General features: G+C 41.5%; 2 protein-coding genes across 2 annotated transcripts in view; both read right to left on the bottom strand.

Annotated features, from left to right (window-relative positions):
- Positions 1-265: 265 nt before the first annotated feature.
- The window catches only part of LOC309623492 (uncharacterized protein), a 32,674-nt gene continuing 5,868 nt past the window's right edge, over positions 266-27,071 (bottom strand). The window contains exons 2-3 of the mRNA XM_082380441.1: positions 19,452-20,035; positions 266-5,623 (exon numbers count right to left, since the gene is read on the bottom strand). Of these exons, the coding sequence (XP_082236567.1) occupies positions 3,795-5,623; positions 19,452-20,035 (2,413 nt within the window). The 3' untranslated portion in view covers positions 266-3,794. The remainder of the gene's footprint in view (positions 5,624-19,451; positions 20,036-27,071) is intronic.
- Positions 6,446-12,059, bottom strand: LOC309622656 (protocadherin beta-18-like). The gene has a single exon (XM_082378651.1). The coding sequence runs from the start codon at positions 11,239-11,241 to the stop codon at positions 8,851-8,853; it is 2,391 nt and encodes a 796-aa protein (XP_082234777.1). The 5' UTR covers positions 11,242-12,059; the 3' UTR covers positions 6,446-8,850.

The raw sequence follows: 27,071 nt of genomic DNA, 5'->3' as shown, positions 1-27,071 counted from the left end.
TTCAATTATCTTTGTATGTTTATATTAGTCAAATTGAGAAATGACTGAATAAAGATATAAAGTCAGCCATAGTAACTCAGAGTACTGTCCCTTGATAACACCTAAGGGAAGGTAAAACTATTTTTCTGACAAGCATCTCATACATCTTAAACAGACAACATAGGACCTAGTCAGACAACTGTGTAAATCAACCTTACTCACGAGGAGGAGAGATGTGGCAGCTTGGAATGCATTTGTCTGTAATCAACAGAAAAACTGACTACAGTTGTTTAATCACATAGGGGTTTATTTATAAAGTGCAACATAAAGCCTGGGAGAAGGTAGCATAGAGGTGTTGCAGCAGCTTGACAATGCTGTAAGAAATTCAGGGGCTTTCCATCTTATCATACTTAGTATATAACCTTTGTTCTAGGGTATTCATCTCATGGTTGCAAGTTGTCTGCTTCAACTCAAGGCTTACTCATCAATACCCATGCCAGTTAAGAAAAAGGAAAATGGGCAAAGTCCTAAGGAACATGCCACCTCAGATTAGCCCTTTCAAAAATATTTCCCTTAAGCCCAATTCCCAATTATACTTTTACATCAGTAGCAATAACGGAGTTATATGACACTCCTACCTGCAAGAGATTACGGTAATATGAATATTTTGACCTAGAGTAGGGGAAGGCAAAGAAAAATGGGCTTAGAAATGGCTTTGTTGGTAGCCATTTGTATTCATGTCCTATAGCTGCTGTAACAAATTACCATAAACTTAGTGGCTTAACAACACAAATTTATTATCTTACCATTCTGGAGGTCAGAAGTTAAACTGGGCTAAAGTTAAGGTAGAACTATATTCCTTTCTGGAGACTTTAAGGGAGAATACATTTTCTTGCCTTTTCTAGCTTCTAGAGGCTGTCTGCATTCCCTCATTTGTGGCTCCCTTCTATCTTCAAACTCAGTAATGGCTGGTTCAGTCTTTTTCACAGAACATCACTCTGATACTGACTTTTCTGTTTCCCACTTCCACTTCTTATTAAAGGCTCTTGTGACTACACTGGACCCATCTGGATAATCTAGGGTAATCTCCTTATAAGGTTAGCTGATTATCAACCTTAATTCCATCTGCAACTTTAATTCCCCTTTGTCACATAACGTAAGATTTCACAGGTTCCAGAGATTAGGACATAGATACTTTGTGGGGCCATTATTCTCCCTACCACAGTCCACCCTCTGGTCCCCAAAGATTCACATCCATCCCACATAAAAAAACATATTTAAGGTCCTCAAAGATCACATCTCATTATAGTATCATCTCAATGTGTATGCCTAGTACAAGTAGTGTACACCTGTGACATCCTTGGCTTTCTCTCCAGAACGCACTTTCCTAATTTTAGCATCTTTTACAATCTGAATAGGCTGAGAATTTCTCAAATCATCATATTCTGGTTCCTTTTTGCTTAACAGTCCTTCCCTCAATCTGTTTCATTCTTCTCACATTTTACTATAAGCAGCAAGAAGAAACCACGCTGCACTTTCAACCCATACTTCCTCAGCCCAAATCTCCTCAGCTAAATATACAAGTTCATTGCTTACAAGCCCTTTTACTCCCACATTTCCACTGCAGGACACAATTCAGCTAAGTTTTCAGCCACTATGTAGCAAGGATTCCATTTCCTCCAGTTTCCAATAACATTTTCCTCATTTCTTTCTGAGCCTTCATCAGCAGTGACTTTAAACTTTTAAAAAAAACTTTTTATTTATTTATTTATTTTTGGCTGTGTTGGGTCTTTGTTGCTGTGCACGGGCTTTCTCTAGTTACGGCGAGCAGGGACTACTCTTCGTTGCGGTGCACAGAGTGCGTGGGCTTCTCGCTGCGGTGGCTTCTCTTGTTGCAGAGCACAGGCTCTAGGCGCGCAGGCTCAGTAGTTGTGGCACACGGGCTTAGTTGCTTTGCGGCATGTGGGATCTTTCTGGACCAGGGCTCGAACCCCTGTCCCCTGCATTGGCAGGTGGAGTCTTAACCACTGTGCCAACCAGGGAACATCCATATTACTACCATATTACTAGCAAGTAACATCCACATTACTACCAAGTCTCCTAAGGTTTTGATTTAGGTACTCTATAAGGCAATATATGTTTTCTCCACCATACTCCTTACTTCCCTCTGAGTCTTCGCTAGCAGAGTTATTAACATCTGTATTTCAACTAACAGTCTGTCCAAAGCAATCTAGGCTTTTTCCACCATGCGCTTCAAAATTCTTCCAGTCTATGCCTGCTGCTCAATTCCAAAGCAATTTCTGTATTTTTAGTTATTTGTTACAGCAGCACTCCACTTACAGGTACCAAAATCTGTATCAGTCAGGGTTCAACCAGAGAAACAGAACCAGCAGGAGATATATATTAAGAGATTTATTGCAAGGAAGTGACTTACTTGGTTGGGTGAGCTGGCTAGGCAAGTCCAAAATCTGTAGAGCAGGCAATTAGAAAGAGCAGGCTGGAAGTCTGGGGCATGAGAAGCTGCTGCCCACAGTCAGAATTTCTTCATCTCAGGGAAGACTCAGCTCTGCTCTAAGGCCTTTCAACTGACTGAATCAGGCCCATCCAGATCATCTAGGATATTCTCCCTATTTTAAGACTAACTGATTAGCAACCTTAATTCCTCTGAACCTTAATTTCCTTTTGCAGTATAACACAGAATATTCACAGGTTCCAGGGATTAGGATGTGGATGTCTTTAGGGGGCCATTACTCTGCCAACCACACCATTCTATAGTATCCACTTATGAGGCTCCTGGAGATAGAGGAGTCCTGACAACAAAGCTAATTATTTCTTCAAATCATTCAACTCCCTCACCAACATATCCTTTACTAAGTTTTCTTTGGTTAAGTAATATTAATTCTACAATGCATTTTCTTTCAAATTCCCTATTAACCAGAACAATGTCGTCATCCAAAGGCAAGCAGATATTGGAATGCTGTGTCATCAAAAGCTCCTCTAGGCCCAGAATTTGGAGCTCACTTGAGAATTCGTCTCCAATAGCAAGGGACAATTGCAGGCAATGCATTATTTGGTCACGTCTAAAGAACTCCTTAAACATAGTCAACCTGGTATCAGTAAACTCTTTAACAGGATCACAACTTCAGTTAGATATAAGGAAGAACTTACAAGTGTTTTCAAACTTAATTTAGATGAGAAAGAATAGATGATAAATATATACTTGCATGAGATAACATATGCAATATTTCAGATTGAAAGTCTAATGATTACAAGTGTGATTTTTGAAATAAATAGCATGAAATTATACATGTCGCTGCCTATTGGTAAAACAAAAATCCAAACAGAGCTTGGAAGAAATTGGACATAAGTAAATATAAATTGATTCCACTCCAAACAGAAGAGGGGTTATAGACAAGTCTAACTGTGTAAATAATAAAAACACAAAAAACTTCCAGTAAATAAAAAATGAAGTATGATAAAAAGGGATCAGACATTTTTATGTAGTGTCATATAGTGAGAAATATACTTTTAAAGTTAGAGTTACTTTTATTCTGAGGGGCTAACTTTCATATTATCATTTAGAAATAAATACTAAAAGTTTAATCAGAAATATGAAATTTCCTGATATAAAATTTTTACTAACAATAATTGCAAAAATAATTATAGGACAAACAGGCCAACAAAACAATGAGTAGTATTACTAAGAAAAACTAGAAAAGAAGAAAGACAAGTAGCATTAAAGATTACTACTAGGTTAAAAAAGGGAAAGGTGTAGGAGACAAAACTAATGTATGCAGTGGGGACGTTTCAGATACCTAACTATTCTGGAAGGTTGAACTTCCTTCTGACTTCCTCCCAAGGTCCGATTCTAGAATATTGTGGAAGACAGGCTTCAAGAATTTGAACTCATTACTCCCGGAGCCTCCCGTCAGACACACCTCGTACTGGTAGCTCTGGGACAGGGTCCCCGTGCCGCTGACGTCCACCAGGTGGCCCGGAAAGGGGCCCTCGGGCACCGAGCAGCGACCCACCGAGGCCGCCCCGCCCCGCCTGCACAGCCGCACCGCGACGAACACCAGCACCGAGAAGAGGAAGAGCGACGACACCGACACCAAGGCGACCACCAGGTAGACGGTGAGCGGGGCGGCCGGCGCCGCGTCCGCCGCTTCCGCTTCCGGGGCCGGCAGGTAGGGCTGCGAGAAGCCGTCCACCAGCAGCACGTGCAGCGTGACGCTGGCCGACAGCGGCGGCTCGCCGTTGTCCTTGACCAGCACCACCAGCCTGTGCTTGGCCGCGTCGCGCTCGCTCAGCAGCCGGGCCGTGCGCACCTCGCCGTTGTGCGCCCACACGCCGAACAGCCCGGGCTCCGTGGCCTTGAGCAGCTGGTACGACAGCCAGGCGTTCTGGCCCGAGTCGCCGTCCACCGCCACCACCTTGGTCACCAGGTAGCCCGCCTCGGCCGCCCTGGGCACCAGCTCGGTGCAGGGCGCCGAGGCGTTCTGCAGCGGGTACAGCACGAAGGGCGCGTTGTCGTTGTCGTCCGCCACGAGCACGCGCACCAGCGCCTGGCTGCTGAGCGCGGGCGAGCCGCGGTCGGCGGCGCCCACGCGGAACTCGAACGCCCGCAGGGCCTCGTAGTCCAGGGACCTCAGGGCGAACAGGTGGCCGTTGTCCGGGTTGATGGACACCAGGGAGGCCAGGGGCACGTGCGCGTCGAGGGGCGGCAGCAGCGAGTAGGTGACCTGGGCGTTGGCGCCCGCGTCTCTGTCTGTGGCGCGGACGGTGCCGATGTGCAGGGCGGGGCTGTTGTTCTCGCGGACGGACAGGGTGTAGGAGGTCTGGGTGAAGGCGGGGGCGTTGTCGTTGACGTCGGACACCAGTACGGTTATGTTGTGCTGGGTTTTCAGTCTCGGTGTCCCCATATCTGTGACGGTGATGGTGATATTATATTGGGCTTTACTCTCTCTGTCCAGCGCCCCACTTGTTACTAGGGTGTAGAAATTCTCTGCAGATGGTTTCAGGAGGAAGGGGAGATCATCTTGGATGGAGCAAGTCATCCTTCCGTTGTCCCCTGAGTCTCGGTCTCGAATCCTAAACAGGGCCACTTCTGTCTCAGGGGAATTTTCAGGAATGGGGCTGGTAAGTGATGAAATCGTTAGCTCTGGGGAGTTATCGTTAACATCCATCACCTCAATGGAGACAGAGCATTTTCCAGAAAGTCCCCCACCATCGGACGCATCTATATACAGCTCATATGAGGATATTGTCTCAAAGTCTAGTTTTTTAGTTAGTCGAACTTCTCCTGAAATGCTGCTTAGCTCAAAAGTTGTGCTTATCTCTTGAGAACTATAAAAAAGGGAATATGATATTTCTCCGTTTGTTCCAGTGTCCAAATCCCTAGCTGAGACCTTGACAACTAGGGTGCCTACAGGGCTGTTCTCTGGGACCTGCACCTGGTAGTGCGTCTGTGCAAACTCAGGGGCATTGTCATTAACGTCCAAGACCAAGATTCGGACCTGGGCGGTGCCAGACCTGGGCGGAGAGCCGCCATCCAGCGCTGTGAGGGTTAATCTGAGCTCGGCCTGCTCTTCGCGATCCAGCTCTTTGTCCAGCACCAGCTCTGGGTATTTCCTGCCGTCCCCCCAGTTGCGGGTGGAAACATGGAAGTAAGAGTTGTGACTGATATTGTAGTTTTGGATGTTGTTGTTGCCCACGTCCAAATCCTGAGCTGTTTTCAGAGGAAACACGGTCCCAGGAGGGCTAGTCTCTAGGATTTTCAGCGTCATTTCTTTTTCAGGAAACTCAGGAGAATGATCGTTTATGTCTCTCACCAGTAGCTCAGCTCGAAATACTCCCAGTGGCTTTTTCAGTAACACTTGGAAATGCATTACACATGGATCTGTGGGGCCGCACATCTCCTCCCGGTCCAGTTTCTCACTTAATATCAACTCCCCAGTCTGTAGATCAAGCTGCAACCAGGGTTCGTTGTCCTCGGAGACCACCCGGGCTTCTCGCGCAGCTAGCTCCCCCACTCCCAGCCCCAGGTCCTTAGCAAGATTGGCCACAAAGGAGCCGCTCTCAGTTTCCTCCATCACGAAATAGCGACGGGATTCCCAGCCTGCCAGAGCCACTCCCAGCAAGAGAAAGAGAATCAGGACTTGCCTTTGTTTAGGAAAGCGCTCCCCTCCGGCCTCCATCTTTACTCCCACAAACGCCTTTCCAGGAACAGGGGCCAGCTCTACTTTAGGTAGCAATGGTACTGAGACAGTGGTGGATCTCCCAGTGGGTAACCTGTCCAGAAACGTCGGCGAGCAGCATTCCCTGGAGTTTTTGGTCCTGAGCTTTGCTTACAGGTTTTTCTCTTCCGCTGGAGATCTGAGGTAGAGTTCGTAGCATTTCCTGGGCTTTTTTTTCTTTTTTTTTTTCTTTTTTTTTTTTTGACGTCTTAGCCTGCAGCGCCATCATGCGTTGTCTTCGAAAAGAATTGCTGCAATTGCATTCTCTCTGTATATAAAAATCTAGATGGCTATTAGGAGTTTGCAAATGGTTTGGGGGAGATGATGTAATCAGAAAACCATGCAATTATAACTATTCATTCCTTCATTCAAAGGAGTGTGACTGATATCTATGTACTAGGCTCTGAAATACATCAGTAAGCAATCCAGACATTGTCCCTATCTTCTAGAACCTGTCGTCTGGGTGGGGTATTCTGAGGAGAACTGAGAAGTGAAAGAAGACTTAAAAGTGATCAGTCATCTTGTAAAAATAACTATATATACCTATGTGATTTCTTAAAGTTCTCTCAGCAAAAAGTTTGAATTCCTCTAGATTTCCTTTCAAATTCTAGGCACCCTATGTGCCAGAATTGTGGTTTCCATTGGTTGAATCACATCAAGGAAAAAGCTATTAGTTCATTCCAATTTATAATACCCTTTCTACATAAGGTCTGAGATTTTATGATTTTATGAAACTTTCAAACTGTGGAAAAATGCATAGGAGGGCAGTTCCCATATCTCCTCCTGCTTTTTCTCCCTAGCATTGGTCACCATCTTATACAACATATATGTACACATTTAATTCTTTCTTTTCTATGTCACCCTTGAGTTTAAGAACCTTGTTTTGTTCACTTCTACATCCATCAACATCTACAATAGTTCCTGGCACCTAGTAGATACTCAACAAATATTTGCTAAATAGATCAATGAATAAATTAATTTTACAATTCTGATAGATGGATTCTCCTCCTAATGTAGAAGCCCCCTGTTTTGCTAACATCCTAGTTCATTGTATGAGCTAAATAAACAAGACAGCATGTTCTCAAGTGACTTTTTTTCTATGCTCCTTTGAATAGTAATTTGAAATAATTCAAAATGATCTAAAATGTTTTTCACTGAATGACAAAATACCCTGGTTCCCCTAAGCAAAGGAATATATTATAAAAAAGAAAGAACATAATAACAAGGCTATAATGAGCCTACAAATAAGGCATACATCTCTTGGAACACAGTTTACATTATCAGTGTTATTTTGCAGTAAAGCTATTATGACACTAATGATATTCAAAAACTTATATAGTAGAATTTTCTAAGAATTTCTAATTTCTATTAAACACTCCAAAGACTGTACAGTTTGGACATATCCATCAATTCTTCTCAAAATTGTATATTCTAACAAACGCTTGTTCTTGTCCCTTATAGACTACTAATATTCCACAACCTTTTGATCCTAAATATTACATTAATATGAAAACCACAATTTTTAACATCTCAAATTAATAGTAAGGTTCAATCCATGGAAGTATATCTAAAAGTGCTTTTGATTAGAGAACAAATCCACTTAGCTATCTTATTTAGAGGGAAATTTATTTTAAAATTTCATATTTATTTCCAAAAGCTCAAGAGAGAAAGCACATTTGGGAGCGACTGGAAAATCCAAAATGAGGCATCTCCTTCCTTTTTGTCTCTAAGTAGATTGGCTTTCTGTGCTTCTTTCATGTATTTAGCCAACATGATATCACTTTCTTGTTGAGTTTCTAACAGAGATACTATAACCAGTTTCTAAAGTCATTTTTTTAAGCATAGATAATGAGATTGGGTCAGTTTGGATCAGTAATGTCTACCACCTTGTCTTGTTGTTTGAAATCACAGAGGGAGATGGGTCATATAAAATAAACATGGCTGCAACAGTACATTTTTACTGAAGAGAGAACTTTCCAGGAGAAGATGGGGTGGGCTAGACAGACACCACAAAAGGAATCTATTATTTAAATATCCTAAAGTAACCTAATAATCTTTCAATACTACTCATATATATTATATACTGCAGGCTGATAAGAAAAGAGAAAACACCTTTAAGTATAGGATAAATTGCAGTCTTTTCCACTTAATACTACTGTGAAACAAAACCATGCCATTTTTTCAGATATTTCTCCATTTAAAAGTTTAAGACAAGGAGGCATAATATCATATTAAACAGAAGAATTACTAAAAATTCATTATATTTGTATCATGCTCATCTCCTAAGTAACCACAACATCAAAAATTTAGAAAAAGTTTCTGGACAACAGTCAGAGAATGGGTTTGGGGTCATCTTCAAATCAATAGTGCTTGATGATGAAAAGTTGAAAAACTAACAAATATTCATGACTTTTCAGTACTGAAGTAAAACTGGAAGTTCTTTGTCTCCATCAAAATAGAAATAATAGAGTAAGTATGAGTATATTCTCAAATAAAATTTCTAATCTCCTTAACTAGCAAAATGAAATCAGAAAAAAAAATCAAGAAATTCTATATGGCCCAAAAAGCTAATGGAAACAGTATATTTAGGGAAAACTAATTTTCATCCCGAATGCTCTGAAAAACCAAAAAATTCCTAATTGAATCCAAAACCATTTATAAAGTTTGAGTTTTCCTCTACATCATTTACAGACTCCTGATGATTGGAGGCAACAGACTTCAGAAACTTGAACTCGCTGGTCCCAGAGCCCCCCTTCAGACACACCTCGTACTGGTAGCTCTGGGACAGAGTCCCCGTGCCGCTGACGTCCACCAGGTGGCCCGGAAAGGGGCCCTCGGGCACCGAGCAGCGACCCACCGAGGCCGCCCCGCCCCGCCTGCACAGCCGCACCGCGACGAACACCAGCACCGAGAAGAGGAAGAGCGACGACACCGACACCAAGGCGACCACCAGGTAGACGGTGAGCGGGGCGGCCGGCGCCGCGTCCGCCGCTTCCGCTTCCGGGGCCGGCAGGTAGGGCTGCGAGAAGCCGTCCACCAGCAGCACGTGCAGCGTGACGCTGGCCGACAGCGGCGGCTCGCCGTTGTCCTTGACCAGCACCACCAGCCTGTGCTTGGCCGCGTCGCGCTCGCTCAGCAGCCGGGCCGTGCGCACCTCGCCGTTGTGCGCCCACACGCCGAACAGCCCGGGCTCCGTGGCCTTGAGCAGCTGGTACGACAGCCAGGCGTTCTGGCCCGAGTCGCCGTCCACCGCCACCACCTTGGTCACCAGGTAGCCCGCCTCGGCCGCCCTGGGCACCAGCTCGGTGCAGGGCGCCGAGGCGTTCTGCAGCGGGTACAGCACGAAGGGCGCGTTGTCGTTGTCGTCCGCCACGAGCACGCGCACCAGCGCCTGGCTGCTGAGCGCGGGCGAGCCGCGGTCGGCGGCGCCCACGCGGAACTCGAACGCCCGCAGGGCCTCGTAGTCCAGGGACCTCAGGGCGAACAGGTGGCCGTTGTCCGGGTTGATGGACACCAGGGAGGCCAGGGGCACGTGCGGGTGGAGGGGCGGCAGCAGCGAGTAGGTGACCTGGGCGTTGGCGCCCGCGTCTCTGTCTGTGGCGCGGACGGTGCCGATGTGCAGGGCGGGGCTGTTGTTCTCGAGGACGGACAGGGTGTAGGAGGTCTGGGTGAAGGCGGGGGCGTTGTCGTTGACGTCGGACACCAGCACGGTTATGTTGTGCTCGGTTTTCAGCCTGGGGGTTCCCATATCTGTGACGGTGATGGTGATGTTGTACTCGGCTCTTTTTTCTCTGTCCAGAGGGCTCTCTGTTACCAGGGTGTAGAAATTTTTGAAGGTAGGCTTCAAGAGAAAGGGGAGATTGTCCTGAATTGAGCAAACCATCCTCCCGTTGTCCCCAGAGTCTTGGTCTCGTAGGCTAAAAACAGCGACTACCATTTCAGGTGACGAATTTTCCGGTATGGGGCTGGTAAGAGATGTTATGACTATTTCTGGTGGGTTGTCATTCACATCTACAACACTAACTAAAATTGCTGATTTTCCAGAAAGGCTCCCACCGTCAATGGCCTGAATATTTATTGTATAAGACTTAATTAACTCGAAATCCAGAAGTGCTTTTAAACGGACTTCGCCAGAAATGGGATGGATTTCAAATGTTTTCCGTATGTCTCTGGAGACGTGGGAAAATGAATAAGATAGTTCTCCATTTAGTCCTGCATCTAAATCTGTAGCAGACACCTTGACGACCAAGGAGTCCAGAGGGCTGTTTTCTGGTACCAAAACCTCATAGACGGACCTCTCAAACTCTGGGGCATTGTCATTGATATCTGAGACCAACACACGCACCAGTGCAGTTGCAGACCTGGGCGGAGACCCACCATCCAGGGCTGTTAGTGTTAATCTAAGTTCAGGCTCCTTTTCTCGATCCAGAGGTTGGTCCAGCAACAGCTCTGGGTATTTTCTACCCTCCTCACTGTCTTGCAGTTTAAGGTGGAAATGAGGATTGGGGCTTAATGTGTAGTTTTGAACAGCATTCTTTCCTACATCCAAGTCCTGAGCGCTATCCATTTGGAATGACGTTCCTGGAGTAGTACTTTCTGAGATTTTCAGAAGTATATGTTTGTCTAGAAACGTGGGAGTGTGATCATTTATGTCTTTGACCCTAAGCTCAGCTCGAAAAAATTGCAAAGGATTTTCAAATAATACCTGGAAATGTAATATGCATGGCTCGGTGAGATCGCAAAGCGCCTCCCGGTCCAGTTTCTCATTTAAGATCAAGTTGCCAGTCTGCCGATCCAACTGCAAGTATGGTTTATAGTCATCAAAGATGACTTTGGCCCCCCGCGCAGCCAGGTCTTCCACGCCCAAACCTATGTCTTTCACCACGTTGCCTATAAAAGAGCCGATCTCCGTTTCCTCTGCCACAGAATAGCGCCAGGTCTCTGAACACACCAAAGACCCTCCCAGGAAAACAAAGAAAAGCAGCGCTTGCCTTATCTGCTGAGGGCTTCCTTCTCCCGGCTCCATGGCTCCCTAGCCAAACGTCTTTCCGCGGAAATATTTCAATTCAGTCTCAAACTGCTCCTCTCAGCTATTAACCTGGACTATTGAGAATCTATAGACTTGCAATTCGGTGGCGAGGGCGTTGTTGGCTCCCTAGCTTTCTCTTGAAAGCCTCTTTTTATCACCACTGCTTCTCTGGAGCTCTCAGTTCCAGTGGTTCACGGTAACCAGAGCGTCTGATGGTACAAAAATTTCCCCATCTTATCCTGCAGCGCCACCACGCGACTCTGCAGTCTCAGGTTTTAAACAAAGCCAAATAAGTTTGAGACAAAATATTAATTTATCTTGCGTGTTTGTTGATGACTCTGAATTATACTTTCTCCTATATTCCTATTTTCTTTTCTCAGTTTTGTTGTGATGCTGTTACTATTCAGTCTTTAACACAATAAACCACAATCTCTAGAGCTGTGGTGGCTATAAAAAGCATATTTAAGATATAGTCCCAACCTCAAATAAGTTATGCTATCTCTGTGAAGACAACACAACTAAACAATTAAAACAACTAAAAATAGTTAAGAGGACTTTTTTATGTAATTGACTTAGTGAGCAAGAGGTTCCCAGGAAAACTGGAAACGGGAACCAAAGAGCTTAGTCTTCTTTAGATATCAGCAAATATGCTTTGAAAAGACAGTAGAGATAATGTCATGTATTTAAAACTGAACTGGTATGTACAAATAATTGTTTTGTGGAGGCTGGACATTTCAGGCTGGGTAAACGGTACTATTTATTTAGGGATACTCCATAAGTGTAGTCGAAAGTAAGTGCTCAACAGTAGTGAATAATGTAAGATATGTCCAGTTTCTGTCAACATTTTTAAAAAGTTGAACAAACTAGAACCCAGTTCAGTTGTGGAACTGAATTCTGCTTTGTAGACCCAGGACTTCCAGAGACATAATTCTAAATATATTATCATCCATTCATTAATTTTTTCAGCAAATATTTATTGAGCATACACTTTGTGTTAGGAATAGAGTGGTAAACAGACAGACATAGTTTCTGTCCTGAAAGATGGAGGCAGAAAAGTGGTCACACATTTAAAATAGAGCATAATGAATGCCATGATAGCAAAAGTTCATGCTAATATAAGAGCATAGATGAGGGTCATCTAACCAGGATTTGAAGTAGAGGAAAGACTTTTCCGGAAAAAGTTTATTCTAATTTGATACATGAAAAACGAGTTTGAGTAATCCAAACAAAAATTGGGTGTGGGGTAAAATTTCCAGCAAACTAAAAACATGATTGTGCAAATCCAAAAATGAAAGCAGTATTTTGGAAGAACTGAAATAGGATCAGTATGGCTGAGCCATAGAGTAAGAGGAGAGAAATGGTGAGAGTTGAGATTGGAAAGATCAGCAAGTATTTTGTAAGCCATGCCAAGTCATTTGGAATCTACATCAATAGAAATGCAAGATTATTAAAGTGTTTTAAACAGAAAAGTGACATGACCGTGTTCTTATTTTTCAAGAAGATCATCCTGTTTCAGAGTTGAAGATAAATCACAGAGGAGTTAAGACTAGAGGCAAGGGATGGATTAGAAGTTGTTCCATTAATACAGGTAAGAGATAATATTGCTGTCACCTAGAAATGCAGTTATAGAGTTGTATTAGAATGATAAAGATAAAATATACAGGATATGGTGATTAGACACAAAGTAGAATAAGGAGTAAAAGTCAATGTACTTTTTTTCAGGCTTAGGGAACTGGGAGAGTGTTAGTGCTATTAACTGATAGAGTAAACACAGGAAGAGGAGAAAAGAGGAACATGTTTAGAGCTGGAGAAGACGTTTAGTTTTGAGGAATGGAAAGTTTTAATTTAAAACATGTTGAGTTTGAGGTGTCCATAGAGTATCCATATAAATTGTTACATAAATGATCTTACATTATATAAATTAAGTTGAGGAAAGAGGTTTGGGCTGCAGAGACAACTGTGGGATTTATTGGTATGAGTGGTGATTGAAGCCCTTTGAGAAAGAATGTAAGTTGTAGATTAAGAGAAGTATGTTTGAATTTGTGATTTCAGAGGTGCAGCTCTAAAAGACTACCATCTTCAGAAGTTGGCCATGGTCTTATAGATCTACTAGACTAGGGTAGAATTAGATGTCACTAGAGATGAAGAAGGCTAGAAACAGAGTAGGTCAAACTCCTGGACTCAGAACTGTGGCAAGGGAGGGACAGAGGAAAACTATGAAGTTATATTTGAAAAATAGCTTTATACCACTTCTTTCCCATGATCTTGATTAATTTAAAACCAACTGACATCCAGTTGATTTGATTCTCTCATTTGATGACTCATATGCAGAGACTATTTAGGCAGGAAGGTTTACTGATTTCTTTCAGCACTTGGATGGTATCTTTCTTTTAGTTTCCATTAATACTGTTGAGAAATTGTCAAATGGAACATAGATTTCAGTCTGTCATGTGTTTAAAGATTGTCTTTTTCCTATGACTTTTCTTTAAAAAATTTTATCCTTGTCTTTCTGAAATTTCACAATGATGTTTCCAGGTATGGTTATCTTTCATTTATCCTGTTAGGTTTATTTGGGTCTACTGAATCTGTGCATTAAGGTTTTCATCAATTCTGGACAATTCCCAGCCATTATTCTTTCTCATCTCTCCTGAAATTCTGGTTAAATATATGTTAAACTTTTTTACTCTGTTCTGCATTTCTAACCACCTCCTCCATATTTTCCACCTTATTAACCCTCTGAGCTATATGTGGGATAAGTTATAGTTTGACCTATCTTTCACTCCACAAATTCTTTATTTCACTGCATCTAGTTTTCTATTAAACCTTTTATTCAGTTTAAAATTTTGATTTTCATATTTTTCAGTTCTAGGAGCTCTATTTGGTTCTTTCCTAATCTTTCACATTTTATTGTTTCTTGTTCCCTGTACATTTTCAGATGTAACTTTTATTTCAGTTAAAGTTGTTAGCTTCTTATAGACTGTTTCTGATAATCAAAATATTTGAAGTGTTTGCAAGTTTATGTGTGTTTGCAAGTGTTTTATGTTTTCTGCTGGCTCTCACTCATGGTGTCATGTTTCCTTGTGCGTGCAGTTATCTTTATGTTCAAGTTAAGAACATAAAAATTATTTATATGAATAATTCTAGGATTAAGATGAATAAACTTCTTTCATAGAAGGTCTGCATTTGGTTCTATCAGGATCTGGGAGCACTACTTGTCAATGACCACCTTAAATCAAGTTCAACGCTGAAACTCCAGTTCAAGGCTGAAATTGCATACAAGGGCTCATCCATTTCCAGTTTAATACTACCATAAAGGTGTCGTTCTTAGGATTCCATATTTATTAAAGTGAGGGTCTTCTATCAGCTTCTCAGTTTGTCAGGCTTTGATTTCCTCCCCCATATACACCGTCAAAATAGAGGTTCACCTATCCCAGAATTCCAATTGTTCCCAAGGAAAAAAGTGGATTTGGGGCTGCTTTTCTCTCTCTGAATTACCTTTAAACGTTAACTGTGACCTGACAATATATTAGTGTTTTATTAGCTATTTTTTTCAGTGGAAGTGTTGGTGTACATAATGTATACCACCCTTATTAAAAAGGTAAACTCTTAAGGATATTGTTATGTCTTAAAATGACAAGCAAATTCTTAGCTTTCATGGAGTATGGGAAATTGATCTTATTGAGAGGATAGAGAAATAATGTTTTTTTTTAAAACCAACTTCATCTGATCAATACTAAATCAACTCTATAATGCTGCAATCAATTTAAACAATGTCTTATCATTGACATTGGTATAGCTCACACTTCTGTCTGCACTCCTATGTAGAAACACACATCTTCTTTCCTACATTTGTTCCTTCTTCTCTTCTTCCAATGTTTATATATTTGTATATTTCTATAAGTTTGAGATATTATGTATTATATGGATATATATGGTACGTACAATAAATCTCAGGCTCTTTCTTCCTTTTGAAACATTTGGAATTTATTAATGTGGTTGTCTGTACACCTAGTTCATTCCTTTTGATCACTGCATAATAATCCTTCACAAACATGTTCCACATTTTATTTATCAATTGCTTTACTGATGGATATGTAGATAGACTCCTATTCTTTGCTTTCCCAAGATGAACATTATCATGCACTTCATTTTGTAAAGCTGTGTAAGAATTTTCTGGCTTATATGCCCCAAAGTAGAATTGCTGTATCATAAAGTATGTACATACTAAATTTCATTAAATACTATTGAAACTCCTTCAAAATGGGGTGTATATGCAATTTCCTATGGTTCCACTTGATGGAAATTTGTCATCTTTACTAATGCTATGGGTAGAAACTGCTATTTTATCATGTGTATCAGCAACTAATGAGGTTGAGCATCACTTCATGTTCTTCTCAGACTTTCTGTTTTCCCCTCTTTTGAATTACCTTTCCCTTTTGTCCTTTTAAAAATATTCTATTGGCTCTCCCGACTTTCTGACTTTTGCTATCTGCAAGACTTATCTGAATAATCTAAATATTAATCCTTCTCAGTTAAAATGCTGCAAGTAGCTTCTCCCTGTCTGTCATCTGCTAGCTTGTCTGGGCTATCCTCTAGTTTTGAGGTAGTAATATTTGTCAATTTTTATCCTTATTGTTTGCACTTTTAAAGCCTTGTTTAAGAAATCGAAATCAATAATAAGGTCATAAAGATATTTTTACTTAGGCTTGTTACATTTTTTCCAATTAAATATTTCAAATTCACCTCTTAGATCCACATGAAGTTTATTTTTATATCACATGAGATAAGGATTTTGTTTCTTTATATAGTGAGCCAGTTTTCCCAATAACATTGCTAAGTAATCAGTCTCTTCCCCCCAACCCCAAGTGATTTTGACACCTCTTCAATCATCACCAAATTTTCTTATATAAAATATCTGACACTGAATTCCATTCTATTTGGTAGTGTACAAGTTTGTTTCTGTACCATTCAAATAGGATATTTTGTTATCTGCTCTTACTCTTATGCATAAGAAGCATAAGCTTTGCTTCTTATGACTCTGAGAGATAAAGAGGGCCCAAACATTCTTTTTCAGGATTGTACTGCTTAAATGTCTATTGAATAAAATTCTCACAACTAGTAAATATCTGTTGTAACACAAAATAAGACCAGGAAAAACTGCATGAAGCAAAGAAAAAAATTCCTAAGAAAACTGGAATTTGTTTTAGCCATTTCACAATGTCAAGCAAAATTGCATTTTACTATATCATCTAGTCTACAATATTTAATTTTATGAGAGAAATCACAGAAATGTATATGCACAGCAGCTCTATATCCACACTACATTCTAGTTACCAAAGTGTCCACTGAACTGTACACTAATAGATTGGAGACATTATAATTTGGAACACCATGAGACATCTATAAACCATTAATATAGACCCATTCCATCTTTGTGAACATCTGAGAAAGGCCACAAAGTATTAAGGATTTTTTTATATTTACTTTAAAAAAATCAATAGAAAAGTGAACCTAATTTATTTCTCTACCAGTTTGAATTTTCATTTTAATTTATTAAGAAGTTTTTATCTGTACTCTTCTGATGGAGGAGTATTTACTTAAGATGATACCATGAACATATGAGTTACGTAATGAACAATATAAAATAATACAAATTTAAACCAGCAAATGTGGTATATTGAAAGAAAACAAAATAGCAACGTAAAATCCCAGAACATTATAAGACTCCTCCCCCAAAACAGCATCAACGACAACAGTAAAAAAGGAAAATTACTTAAGAAATCAGTAATTTTCAGTGTGGTCACTTTTATCTTGTCATAAAGTGAATTCTTGAAAAACACTATATAACAACAAACAAACAAACAAATAAGATACCCTACTACTGAATACTGGAGAGGTGGCACTTTTACCCTTTATGATGAAAATTTTCAATGGGAATAGTGCAGTAAAATCCAATATACTTTCCACCCAGCTTCAACAGCATTTTTAATTTTTGCTGTATCTATGCTTTGATGAAACGTCTAGAAGTAAATTACATACATTGTGGCATTTGCTCTTAATACTTGAGTTTGCACCTCCAAATAATAACATCGTCTTGCATAACAATGCCATTATCAGAACAAAAAATTAGCAATAACTCCATTAATATGACATTTTGACCAAATATATGAAAAAGCAGAACACATTATTTTTCCATGTCATTATAGCCACAAATAAAGATTTTTAAAGCAACTGTGAGGAGAACATGAGAAATGATAATGCATGCAACTACCGTCCAACGTAAAATCTATTACAGATTGGCAAAATGGATCCACAGTTTGCCAAGAATGACAAAAGATTAGAAGTTTAAAGTAAATTATTTTATTGAATGTTGAATCCAAAGCTATTCCTAAAGTTCTCATTTTCCCCTATATGCCTACCGGTGTCTTGGACTGGAAGATTAGGGATAATCGGCTTCAGAAATTTAAACTCATTCGTCCCAGTACCTCCCATGAGACACACCTCGTACTGGTAGCTCTGGGACAGGGTCCCCGTGCCGCTGACGTCCACCAGGTGGCCCGGAAAGGGGCCCTCGGGCACCGAGCAGCGACCCACCGAGGCCGCCCCGCCCCGCCTGCACAGCCGCACCGCGACGAACACCAGCACCGAGAAGAGGAAGAGCGACGACACCGACGCCAAGGCGACCACCAGGTAGACGGTGAGCGGGGCGGCCGGCGCCGCGGCCGCCGCTTCCGCTTCCGGGGCCGGCAGGTAGGGCTGCGAGAAGCCGTCCACCAGCAGCACGTGCAGCGTGACGCTGGCCGACAGCGGCGGCTCGCCGTTGTCCTTGACCAGCACCACCAGCCTGTGCTTGGCCGCGTCGCGCTCGCTCAGCAGCCGGGCCGTGCGCACCTCGCCGTTGTGCGCCCACACGCCGAACAGCCCGGGCTCCGTGGCCTTGAGCAGCTGGTACGACAGCCAGGCGTTCTGGCCCGAGTCGCCGTCCACCGCCACCACCTTGGTCACCAGGTAGCCCGCCTCGGCCGCCCTGGGCACCAGCTCGGTGCAGGGCGCCGAGGCGTTCTGCAGCGGGTACAGCACGAAGGGCGCGTTGTCGTTGTCGTCCGCCACGAGCACGCGCACCAGCGCCTGGCTGCTGAGCGCGGGCGAGCCGCGGTCGGCGGCGCCCACGCGGAACTCGAACGCCCGCAGGGCCTCGTAGTCCAGGGACCTCAGGGCGAACAGGTGGCCGTTGTCCGGGTTGATGGACACCAGGGAGGCCAGGGGCACGTGCGGGTGGAGGGGCGGCAGCAGCGAGTAGGTGACCTGGGCGTTGGCGCCCGCGTCTCTGTCTGTGGCGCGGACGGTGCCGATGTGCAGGGCGGGGCTGTTGTTCTCGCGGACGGACAGGGTGTAGGAGGTCTGGGTGAAGGCGGGGGCGTTGTCGTTGACGTCGGACACCAGCACGGTTATGTTGTGCTCGGTTTTCAGCCTGGGGGTTCCCATGTCAGTGACGGTGATGGTGATGTTGTACTCGGCTCTTTCCTCTCTGTCCAGTGCTTTTTCTGCAACTAGAGTGAAAAAGTTCTTGAAGGTTCGTTTCAGAAAAAATGGGAGGTCATCTTGAATAGAGCAAACGACCCTCCCATTTTCCCCAGCGTCTTGGTCTCGGACACTAAAAAGAGCCACAAGGGTCTCTGAGGCGCTCTCTGGAATTATCTTTGTAATCGATGACATGGTCACTTCTGGTGGATTGTCATTTATATCTATTACTTTAACGAGAAGAGTGCATTCTTCCGAAAGACCCCCACCATCTGTTGCCTGAATATTTATAATGTATGACTGTATTGCTTCAAAATCCAAGCGTGATCTCAAATGAACTTCCCCAGATAGTGGATTGATTTCAAATGTTTTACGAATATCTTCTGATGCATGAAAAAATGTGTAAGATATTTTCCCATAGTTTCCTGCATCCAAATCCTTAGCAGAGATGGTGATAATCCAAGAGCCAACAGGTGTGTCCTCCAGGACCTGCACCTCATAGAGCCTCTGAGGAAACTCTGGGGCATTGTCATTGATGTCCAAGACCTTGATGAGGACCAAAGTTGTCCCAGACCTGGGCGGGGATCCACCATCCAGTGCTATGAGTGTTAATCTGAGCTCAGGCTCCTCCTCATGGTCCAACGCTCTGTGCAGGACCAGTTCAGGGTATATCTTTCCGTCACCACTGTCTTGAATTTTAATGTAGAAGTGAGAATTCGGGCTAACTGTGTAGTTTTGGAGACTGTTGCTTCCTACATCCAAATCTTGGGCACTCTCCATTAGGAATGTGGTTCCAATAATGGTACTCTCTGATATTTTAATAACTATTTCCTTGTCAAGAAATGTAGGGGAGTGATCATTTATATCTTTGATATGCAGCTCAGCCCGAAAAAACTGTAAAGGGTTTTCCAGTACCATCTGAAAATGCAGCACACAGGGCTCCGTGGAGTCACACAGCTCTTCCCGGTCCAGTTTCTCATTTACGAGCAAATCCCCGGTCAGCAAATCGAGTTGCAAATGCTTTTCATTATCATCACACACTACCCGCGCCTCCCGCGAAGAGAGCTCCTCCACCCCAAGCCCCAGATCCCTTGCCAGATTGGCCACAAGAGAGCCAATTTCTGTTTCCTCTGCCACAGAATAGCGCACAGACTCAGGACCTGCCTGAGACAATCCCAGTAAAACAAAGATAATCAGAACTTGCCTTTTCCGCAGAACGAGTGCCCCTCCGATCTCCATGGTTTCTTCAAGAAAACTCTTTTGTGGAAAAATTTAAGTTCAGCTCTAATTTTGCAAGCTGAGGCTCTGATTCTTTTTTTAGTTGGAAACTTCTAGAGGGTATATAAACCTCCAGCAGGTCTGTAGGTGAAGCTCCTTAATATCTCTCTTTTCAGTGGGTTGGATGTTCTCTGTTGCCGTGAATAATGGAGCCCACAGTGTTGTAGAAGCACTCTTTTCATCTTATCCTGCAGCGCCACCATGCGTCTCTATGAATTTTTTCAGTAGAATTTTTTCTTTTGCCTCTTTGAACAAGTAATTCATAAATTCATCTGGAGTATTTTAAAGCAAATCCCAGACATCACGTATTTTTACCTCTAAATACTTCACTAAGTATCTGTAATAGATAAGGACTTTAAAAATATATACTATACCACTATCATAATGTACAAATTTAGTGCTGGTAGCTTAATATAATTTATATTCAATCTGTGTTTGGTTTTACACATTTTCCTCCAAAATATTTTTTACTGTTGGTTTGTTTGAATCAGTATTTAAACAAGGTTCATGAAGTGCACTGAATTATCACTGTTTTGAATGCCCGACAAGAAGAACCATTAAAATGTCCTGAACTGAAGAAATTATATTTTATTCAGGCCATTTATTGAGTAATTGCAAATATATTCTCCCCTACACTCTTGTAAACACTTATAGATTTCAGTCGATTATAGTTAGTAATGTCATTGCTTTTTTCACTTGTATATTTTTAAAAATACATATGTGTGTCTTTATGGAGCTCACAGGCTAGAAAATTTGGCAGGCAAGTAATTAAAATATGCCAGAATGTATGCACAGGTAAATAGTAATATATAAATACCAAGAGGGGACATCTTATACCTAGGAGACAGCATTGCATAGTGGTTATGAACATGGATTCTGGAACCAAAATGTCTACATTAGAATCCTAGTTCTGCTACTCACTGTCTTAAGTCTTGGGCAAGTTATGTACCTCTGCTTCCTTAACTGTAAAATAGGGGTAATAATAGTGTTTACCTCGTAGGATTATTATCATAGGAATCTAATGAGTTAATTTTTACAAAGTGGCTAGTAAGTGCTTGTTAAGTGCCTGTTAAAATAAATAAAATCTAATCCATATTTTTGGACATCACTGAAACCTTTCCTAAGGTATTGAACTACAAGTTGTGATCTGGAGGAGCCATTCAGGAGAAGACGAAGTGTTTTGAACAGATATTTTAAGGAAACAGGGAAGTTAAATATGCCTCGAGCTTTAAACCATGGAAGGGGGAGAATGTTAAAATGAGATTGGGGGAAAAAAGCAGAGTAAGGACATAAACAATTATATGAGTTATATAGCATGCATTTTAAAATTTATCCTAAAGGCAATTATAATACAATGTAGGATCTTAAACAGTTGATTAACATAATTACACCTGCATTTTTGAAAAATCAAAATTGGTTGAAGTATGATAATCAGTTTCAGGGGGAATAACTGGAATCAGAGAGACCAGTTAGGAGATGATGGTAGCCTGGATGAAGGTAATACTAGTGTCGATAAGGAGAAGCAGGGTGATTAGAAAGATATTTAGACTATAAAAATATTTAAGACCCAGTGATTGATGGCTTTCATGGGGAGAAAAAGTGGAAAGACTCAAGGATAATGAACACCTCTCTGGGTTGGGAACTGATGGTTAGTGCGTCATTCACTAAGACAGGGAATGCTGGAAAAAAAAACAACAACCAAGATTGAAATAGAAAAAGATAAAGTTAGTTTGGGACATGTTGATATTGAGGTAAGTGCCTGTGGAATGTGTGTGTGTGTGTGTGTGTGTGTGTACATATATAACCGAAACACAGAAAACAAATCCGGGCTGGAGATATGGACTTTGAGATTCATCAGCATGTACAGGCATACCCCAGAGATATTTTGGGTTCCATTCCAGACGACTGCAATAAAGCGAGTATCTCAATAAAGTGAATCACAAATTTTTTGGTTTCCCAATGCATATAAAAGTTATGTTTACACTATACTGTAATCTATTAAGTGTGCAATAGCATTATGTGTAAAAATACAATGTACATACCTTAACTTAAAAATACTTTATTGCTAAAAAATGTTAACTATCATCTGAGACTTCAGCAAGTCGTAATGGTTTTGCTGATGGAGGGTCTTGCCTTGATGTTGATGGCTGCTGACTGATCAGGATGATGGTTGCTGAAGGTTGGAGTAGCTGTGGCAATTTCTTAAAATAAGGCAACAATGACGTTTGCTGCATCGATGGAGACTTCCTTTCATGAACAGTTTCTTTGTAGCACGCAATGCTGTTTGATAGCATTTTACCCACAGTAGAACTTCTTTCAAAATTGGAGTCAATCCTCTCAAACTCTGCCGCTACTTTATCAACTAAGTTTATGTAATATTCTAAATCCTTTGTTGTCATTTCAATAATCTTCACAGCATTTTCACCAGGAGTAGATTCCATCTCAAGAAACCACTTTCTTTGCTCATCCATAAGAAGCAACTCCTCATCCATGAGAAAGTTTTACCATGAGATTGCAGCAGTTCAGTCACATCTTCAGGCTCCACTTCTAATTCTAGTTTTCTTGCTGTTTCCACCACAACTGAAGTTACTTCCTCCACTGAAGTCTTGAACCCCTCAAAGTCATGAGGGTTGAAATCAACTTCTTCCAAACTCTTTAATGTTGATATTTTGATCTCTTCCCATGAATCATGAATTTCTAATGGCATCCAGAATGGTGAATCTGTTCTGAAAGGTTTTCAGTTTCCTTTGCCCAGATCCATTAGAGAAATCACTATCTTTGGCAGCCAAAGCCTTATGATATGTATTTCTTAAATAGTAAGACTTGAAAGTCAAAATGATTCCTTGATCCATGGGCTGCAGAATGGATGTTGTAACTGTTAGCAGGCATGAAAACAACATTAATCTGGTTGTACATCTCCATCAGAGCTCTTGGGTGACCAGATGCATTGTCGACGAGCAGTAATATTTTGAAAGGAATCTTTTTCTGAGCACTAGATCTCAACAGTGGGCTTAAAATACTCAGTAAACTATGTTGTAAACAAGTGTGCTGTTACCCAGGCTTTGTTGTTCAGTTAAAGAGCACAGGCAGAGTAGATTTAGCATAATTCTTAAGGGCCCTAGGATTTTCGTAATGGCCAATAAGCATTGGCTTCAACTTAAAGTCACCAGCTGCATTAGCCCCTAACAAAAGATTCAGCCTGTCCTTTGAAATTTTGAAGCAAGGCACTGACTTCTGCCCTTTAGCTATGAAAGCCCTATATGGCATCTTCTTCCAATATAAGACTATTTCATTGACATTGAAAATCTGTGGTATAGTGTAGCCAACTTCATGAATTATCTTAACTAGATCTTTTGGATAACTTGCTGCAGTTTCTACATCAGAACTTTCTGCTTCACCTTGTACTTTCACGTCCTAGAGACAGCTTCTTTCCTTAAACCTCATGAACCAGCCTCTGCTAGCTTCAAATTTTTCTTCTGCTTCTTCTTCACTTCTCTCAGCCTTCATAGAATTGAAGAGAGTTGGGGCCTTGTTCTGTATTAAGCTTTGGCTTAAAGCAATGTTGTATCTAGTTTGATGTTCCATCCAGGTCACTAAAACTTTCTCCATATCAGTAATAAGGCTGTTTCACTTTATCATTCATGTGTTCTCTGGAGTAGCACTCTTAATTTCCTTCAAGAACTTGTCCTTTGCGTTCACACCTGGCTGTTTGGTGCAGGAGGCCTAGCTTTCAGCTTGTCTTGGCTTTCAGCATGCCTTTTTCACTAAGTTTAATCATTTCTGGTTTTTGATTTAAGGTGAGAGACATGTGACTCTTCCTTTCACTTGAACACTTAAGGCAAATTGTAGGATTATTAACTGGCCTATTTTCTTTTTTAAAATTTTTTAAAATTTATTTTATTTTTGGCTGAGTTGGGTCTTCGTTGCTGCACGAGGGCTTTCTCTAGTTGCGGCGAGCGGGGGCTACTCTTTGTTGAGGTGCGCGGGCTTCTCAGGCTTCTCATTGCGGTGGCTTCTCTTGTTGTGGAGCAGGGCTCTAGGCGCGTGGGCTTCAGTAGTTGTGGCACGTGGGCTCTAGAGCGCAGGCTTAGTAGTTGTGGCGCACAGGCTTAGTTGCTCCGCGGCATGTGGGATCCTCCCAGACCAGGGATCAAACCCGTGTCCCCTGCATTGGCAGGTGGATTCTTAACCACTGCGCCACCAGGGAAGTCCCTTAACTGGCCTATTTTCAATATTGTTGTGTCTCAGGGAATAGGGAGGCCCAAGGAGAGGGAGAAAGATGGGGAACATCTAGTTGGTAGAGCAGTCAGAACACACATTTATCTATTAAGTTCACTGTCTTATATAGATATAGTTCATGGTGCCCCCCCCAAACAATTACAATAGTAACATCAAAGATCACTGATCACAGATCACCATTATATTTATTATAACAAATATAATAAAATGAAAAGTTTGAAATATTGTGAGAATTACCAAAATGTGACACAGAGACATAAAGTGAGCAAATGCTTTGGAAAAATGGTGTCGATAGATATGCTCATTGCAGGGCTTTGAATTTGTAAAAACTTTCAATTTGTAAAAACACACAATATCTGCAAAATGCAATAAAGTGCAATAAAATGAGGTATGCCTGTGTATGGTGTTTGAAACTATGAGATCTCTAAGAGAACCAAGCAAAAGTGTGCCAAATAAGAATAGAAGAGGCTTAGCACAGAACTCTGAGAAACATCTTCATTTAAAGGAGAGGTAAGGAAGCATTTTTTTAAAATGACAAGGAAGATGCAGAGTTCAGAATCATGAAACTAAAAGCAAATAGCATTTCAAGGAGATGAGGAAGACCAACAGTAGCAAATCCTTCAGAAAACTCAAGAAAAATAAGTATTAAAATGGTCCATTGGATTTAAGAAGATGGTCATTGTGGAGGATTCTGATAGATGTCTGCCAAAATCTGTTCTCCTTTTCTATATAGTAATAGAACTGTACCCAGGCACATGGTGACTCAGCCTCCCTTGTAGTTAGGTGTGGCTAATTAAGTTCTCACAGATTGTGAACAGAATTTTTATTTGCTACCTCTGGGTCTGGAATGGAAGACATCTGTATGTGTCTCTTCCCTCCTAGCCAGCTAGAACCCAGATGTGGCAGTGACCCAGCTACAAGTCATGTAGATTATACACTGAAACAGGGAATGTAAGAGGAATTACTTGAAACAAATTTTGGTTCCAGAAGGACCATGAGGAGCAAAGCTGCCCTATCTACCCAATCATTTACATTGCGGCTGGTACAAGAAAGAGATACATACTTTTACAAGCCACTGTGTAGTTGTGCTGCTCTATTTCAGTAGTGTAACCTTACCTAACTTATACAGAAATCTTTGATGAGCTTTACAGTAGCAGTTTTCAGTACAGTACAGTAGAGTGGTTGTGATAAAAATTAGATTTCACTGGGATGAAAAGTGAGAGGGATAAGGAAATAAAAATGTCAACCCTTTTGAGAAATTTAGCTGCAAAAGAAAGAAGTAGATTGGTATCTGGAGGGGAATTTAGACTCAGGAGGGTTTTTTAAGCCTAGAGAAATGTTTTTAAATGCTAATTTGCAGTATTGAGTAAAGAGGCAGAAAATTAAGATACACAAGAAAGGATGTAATCAATGTGAAGTCCCTAGAAAGTGGTCAAAATAGGATCCAGGGATCCTATGTATGAAGGGATTGGACTTAGGTGGAAGGGACCTTAGCAGAGGAAATTTTCCAAGTACATATGCTATCAAGAGTATAGGTTTGGGGACAGGAAATTGAGATAATTCCCATCTGATGGATTCTATTTTCTCTTTAAGGTATTAAGCAAGTTCATCTGCTAAAAGGGGTTGTGTAAGTAGTAGGGTGAGAAGTTTAAAGTAAGATAAGTAGGTTTGAAGTAGTTGTTATGGAGAATAAAAGAGAAAGCTGATTAGGAAAATATAAAAAGATTTCTTCATCTTGAAAGCCCAATTAAGTTTGGGTGTGATAAACTTAGTGGCAATAGTATTGATAATTTTCTAAGTTTGTCTTATAGAGTGCAGCATCCCAGGTGTAAGAGAAAAGAGATAACTATATTCATGTAATGTGGAGTTTCATCAGGTGGTGAAGGAAATCCTAGAGTGAAGGCAAGTTGAACAAGAGAATTTAGAATATGAGCATGAAGTGATTGGGAGTGGTAAAACAGGGAGTCAGCTGGATGGGAAGGAAATTAAAACAGGAGGGTGTTGATAGGTGGTAGTAGCATCATGGAATGGAGGTCATGACAAGGTCAAAGACAAGATGTGACAGGAGTAGCAGGATGAGAGGGCTAAAGGCATAGAAGGTTGTGTTCTCAGAGGGAGAGATCTGAAATCATATTTCATAGAAAGAACAGTTCTGGGTAGTGAAAAAGTACAGCATGTAGCCAAGGCACTAATGACAACTGGAGCAGAGGACTGAGAGGCCATGTTAGATTAATCAGTGGATGCAGGAATGCAGTAGTAGTATAGGGACTTGAAGTAGAAAGGAGATGAGGAAAACAATGTGTTTGTAAGTAAAAATGTCCTTATGTCCTTTCTTTCCCATACTCTTGGCAAATTCCAACCTAAAGTGTTATTTTGTTCTTATTGGTAAGGGTTTTCAAGAAAATCAATTCTGGGAGGCTGAGCAGTCTCTTGCATCTCCATTTTGTAAGTGACCTCTTCCCACTGGACAACTTACAGTCCTTTAATATAAAATTGGCTGATACAGTTGGATTCCTATGCACTGGTTTATATTTAACTATAAATAAGGTATCTGAAGCATAAGAGCAAAATCTGTTTTTAGCAATACATTGTAAGAGAACTGGTTGGTTTACTTATATCTGGGCATCTGAGCTCCTGAAGGCCTGGTCACTCTCCATTAGAGTCAGGAAACACATAGTTCTTTCCAGAAATAGACAAGTCCTCCTGTTCAGATAGCTGGAAAAACTCAAAGCAAGAGGACAAGTACCTCGTCCTTTTCTCTGCTGTTGCACCTGTTAGATTTTCTGCCT

This window comes from Balaenoptera borealis (genome assembly GCF_965194805.1).
Source record: "Balaenoptera borealis genome assembly, chromosome: 2".
In the NCBI taxonomy this organism is placed as follows: Eukaryota; Metazoa; Chordata; class Mammalia; order Artiodactyla; family Balaenopteridae; genus Balaenoptera; species Balaenoptera borealis.
Note: the sequence above shows the minus strand (reverse complement) of the source record. Positions and strands in the feature narration are given on the sequence as shown.

Bases quoted from the DNA above. Each gene is read 5' to 3' on its own strand.
- LOC309622656 (XM_082378651.1), bottom strand. From the start codon at position 11,241: ATGGAGCCGGGAGAAGGAAGCCCTCAGCAGATAAGGCAAGCGCTGCTT.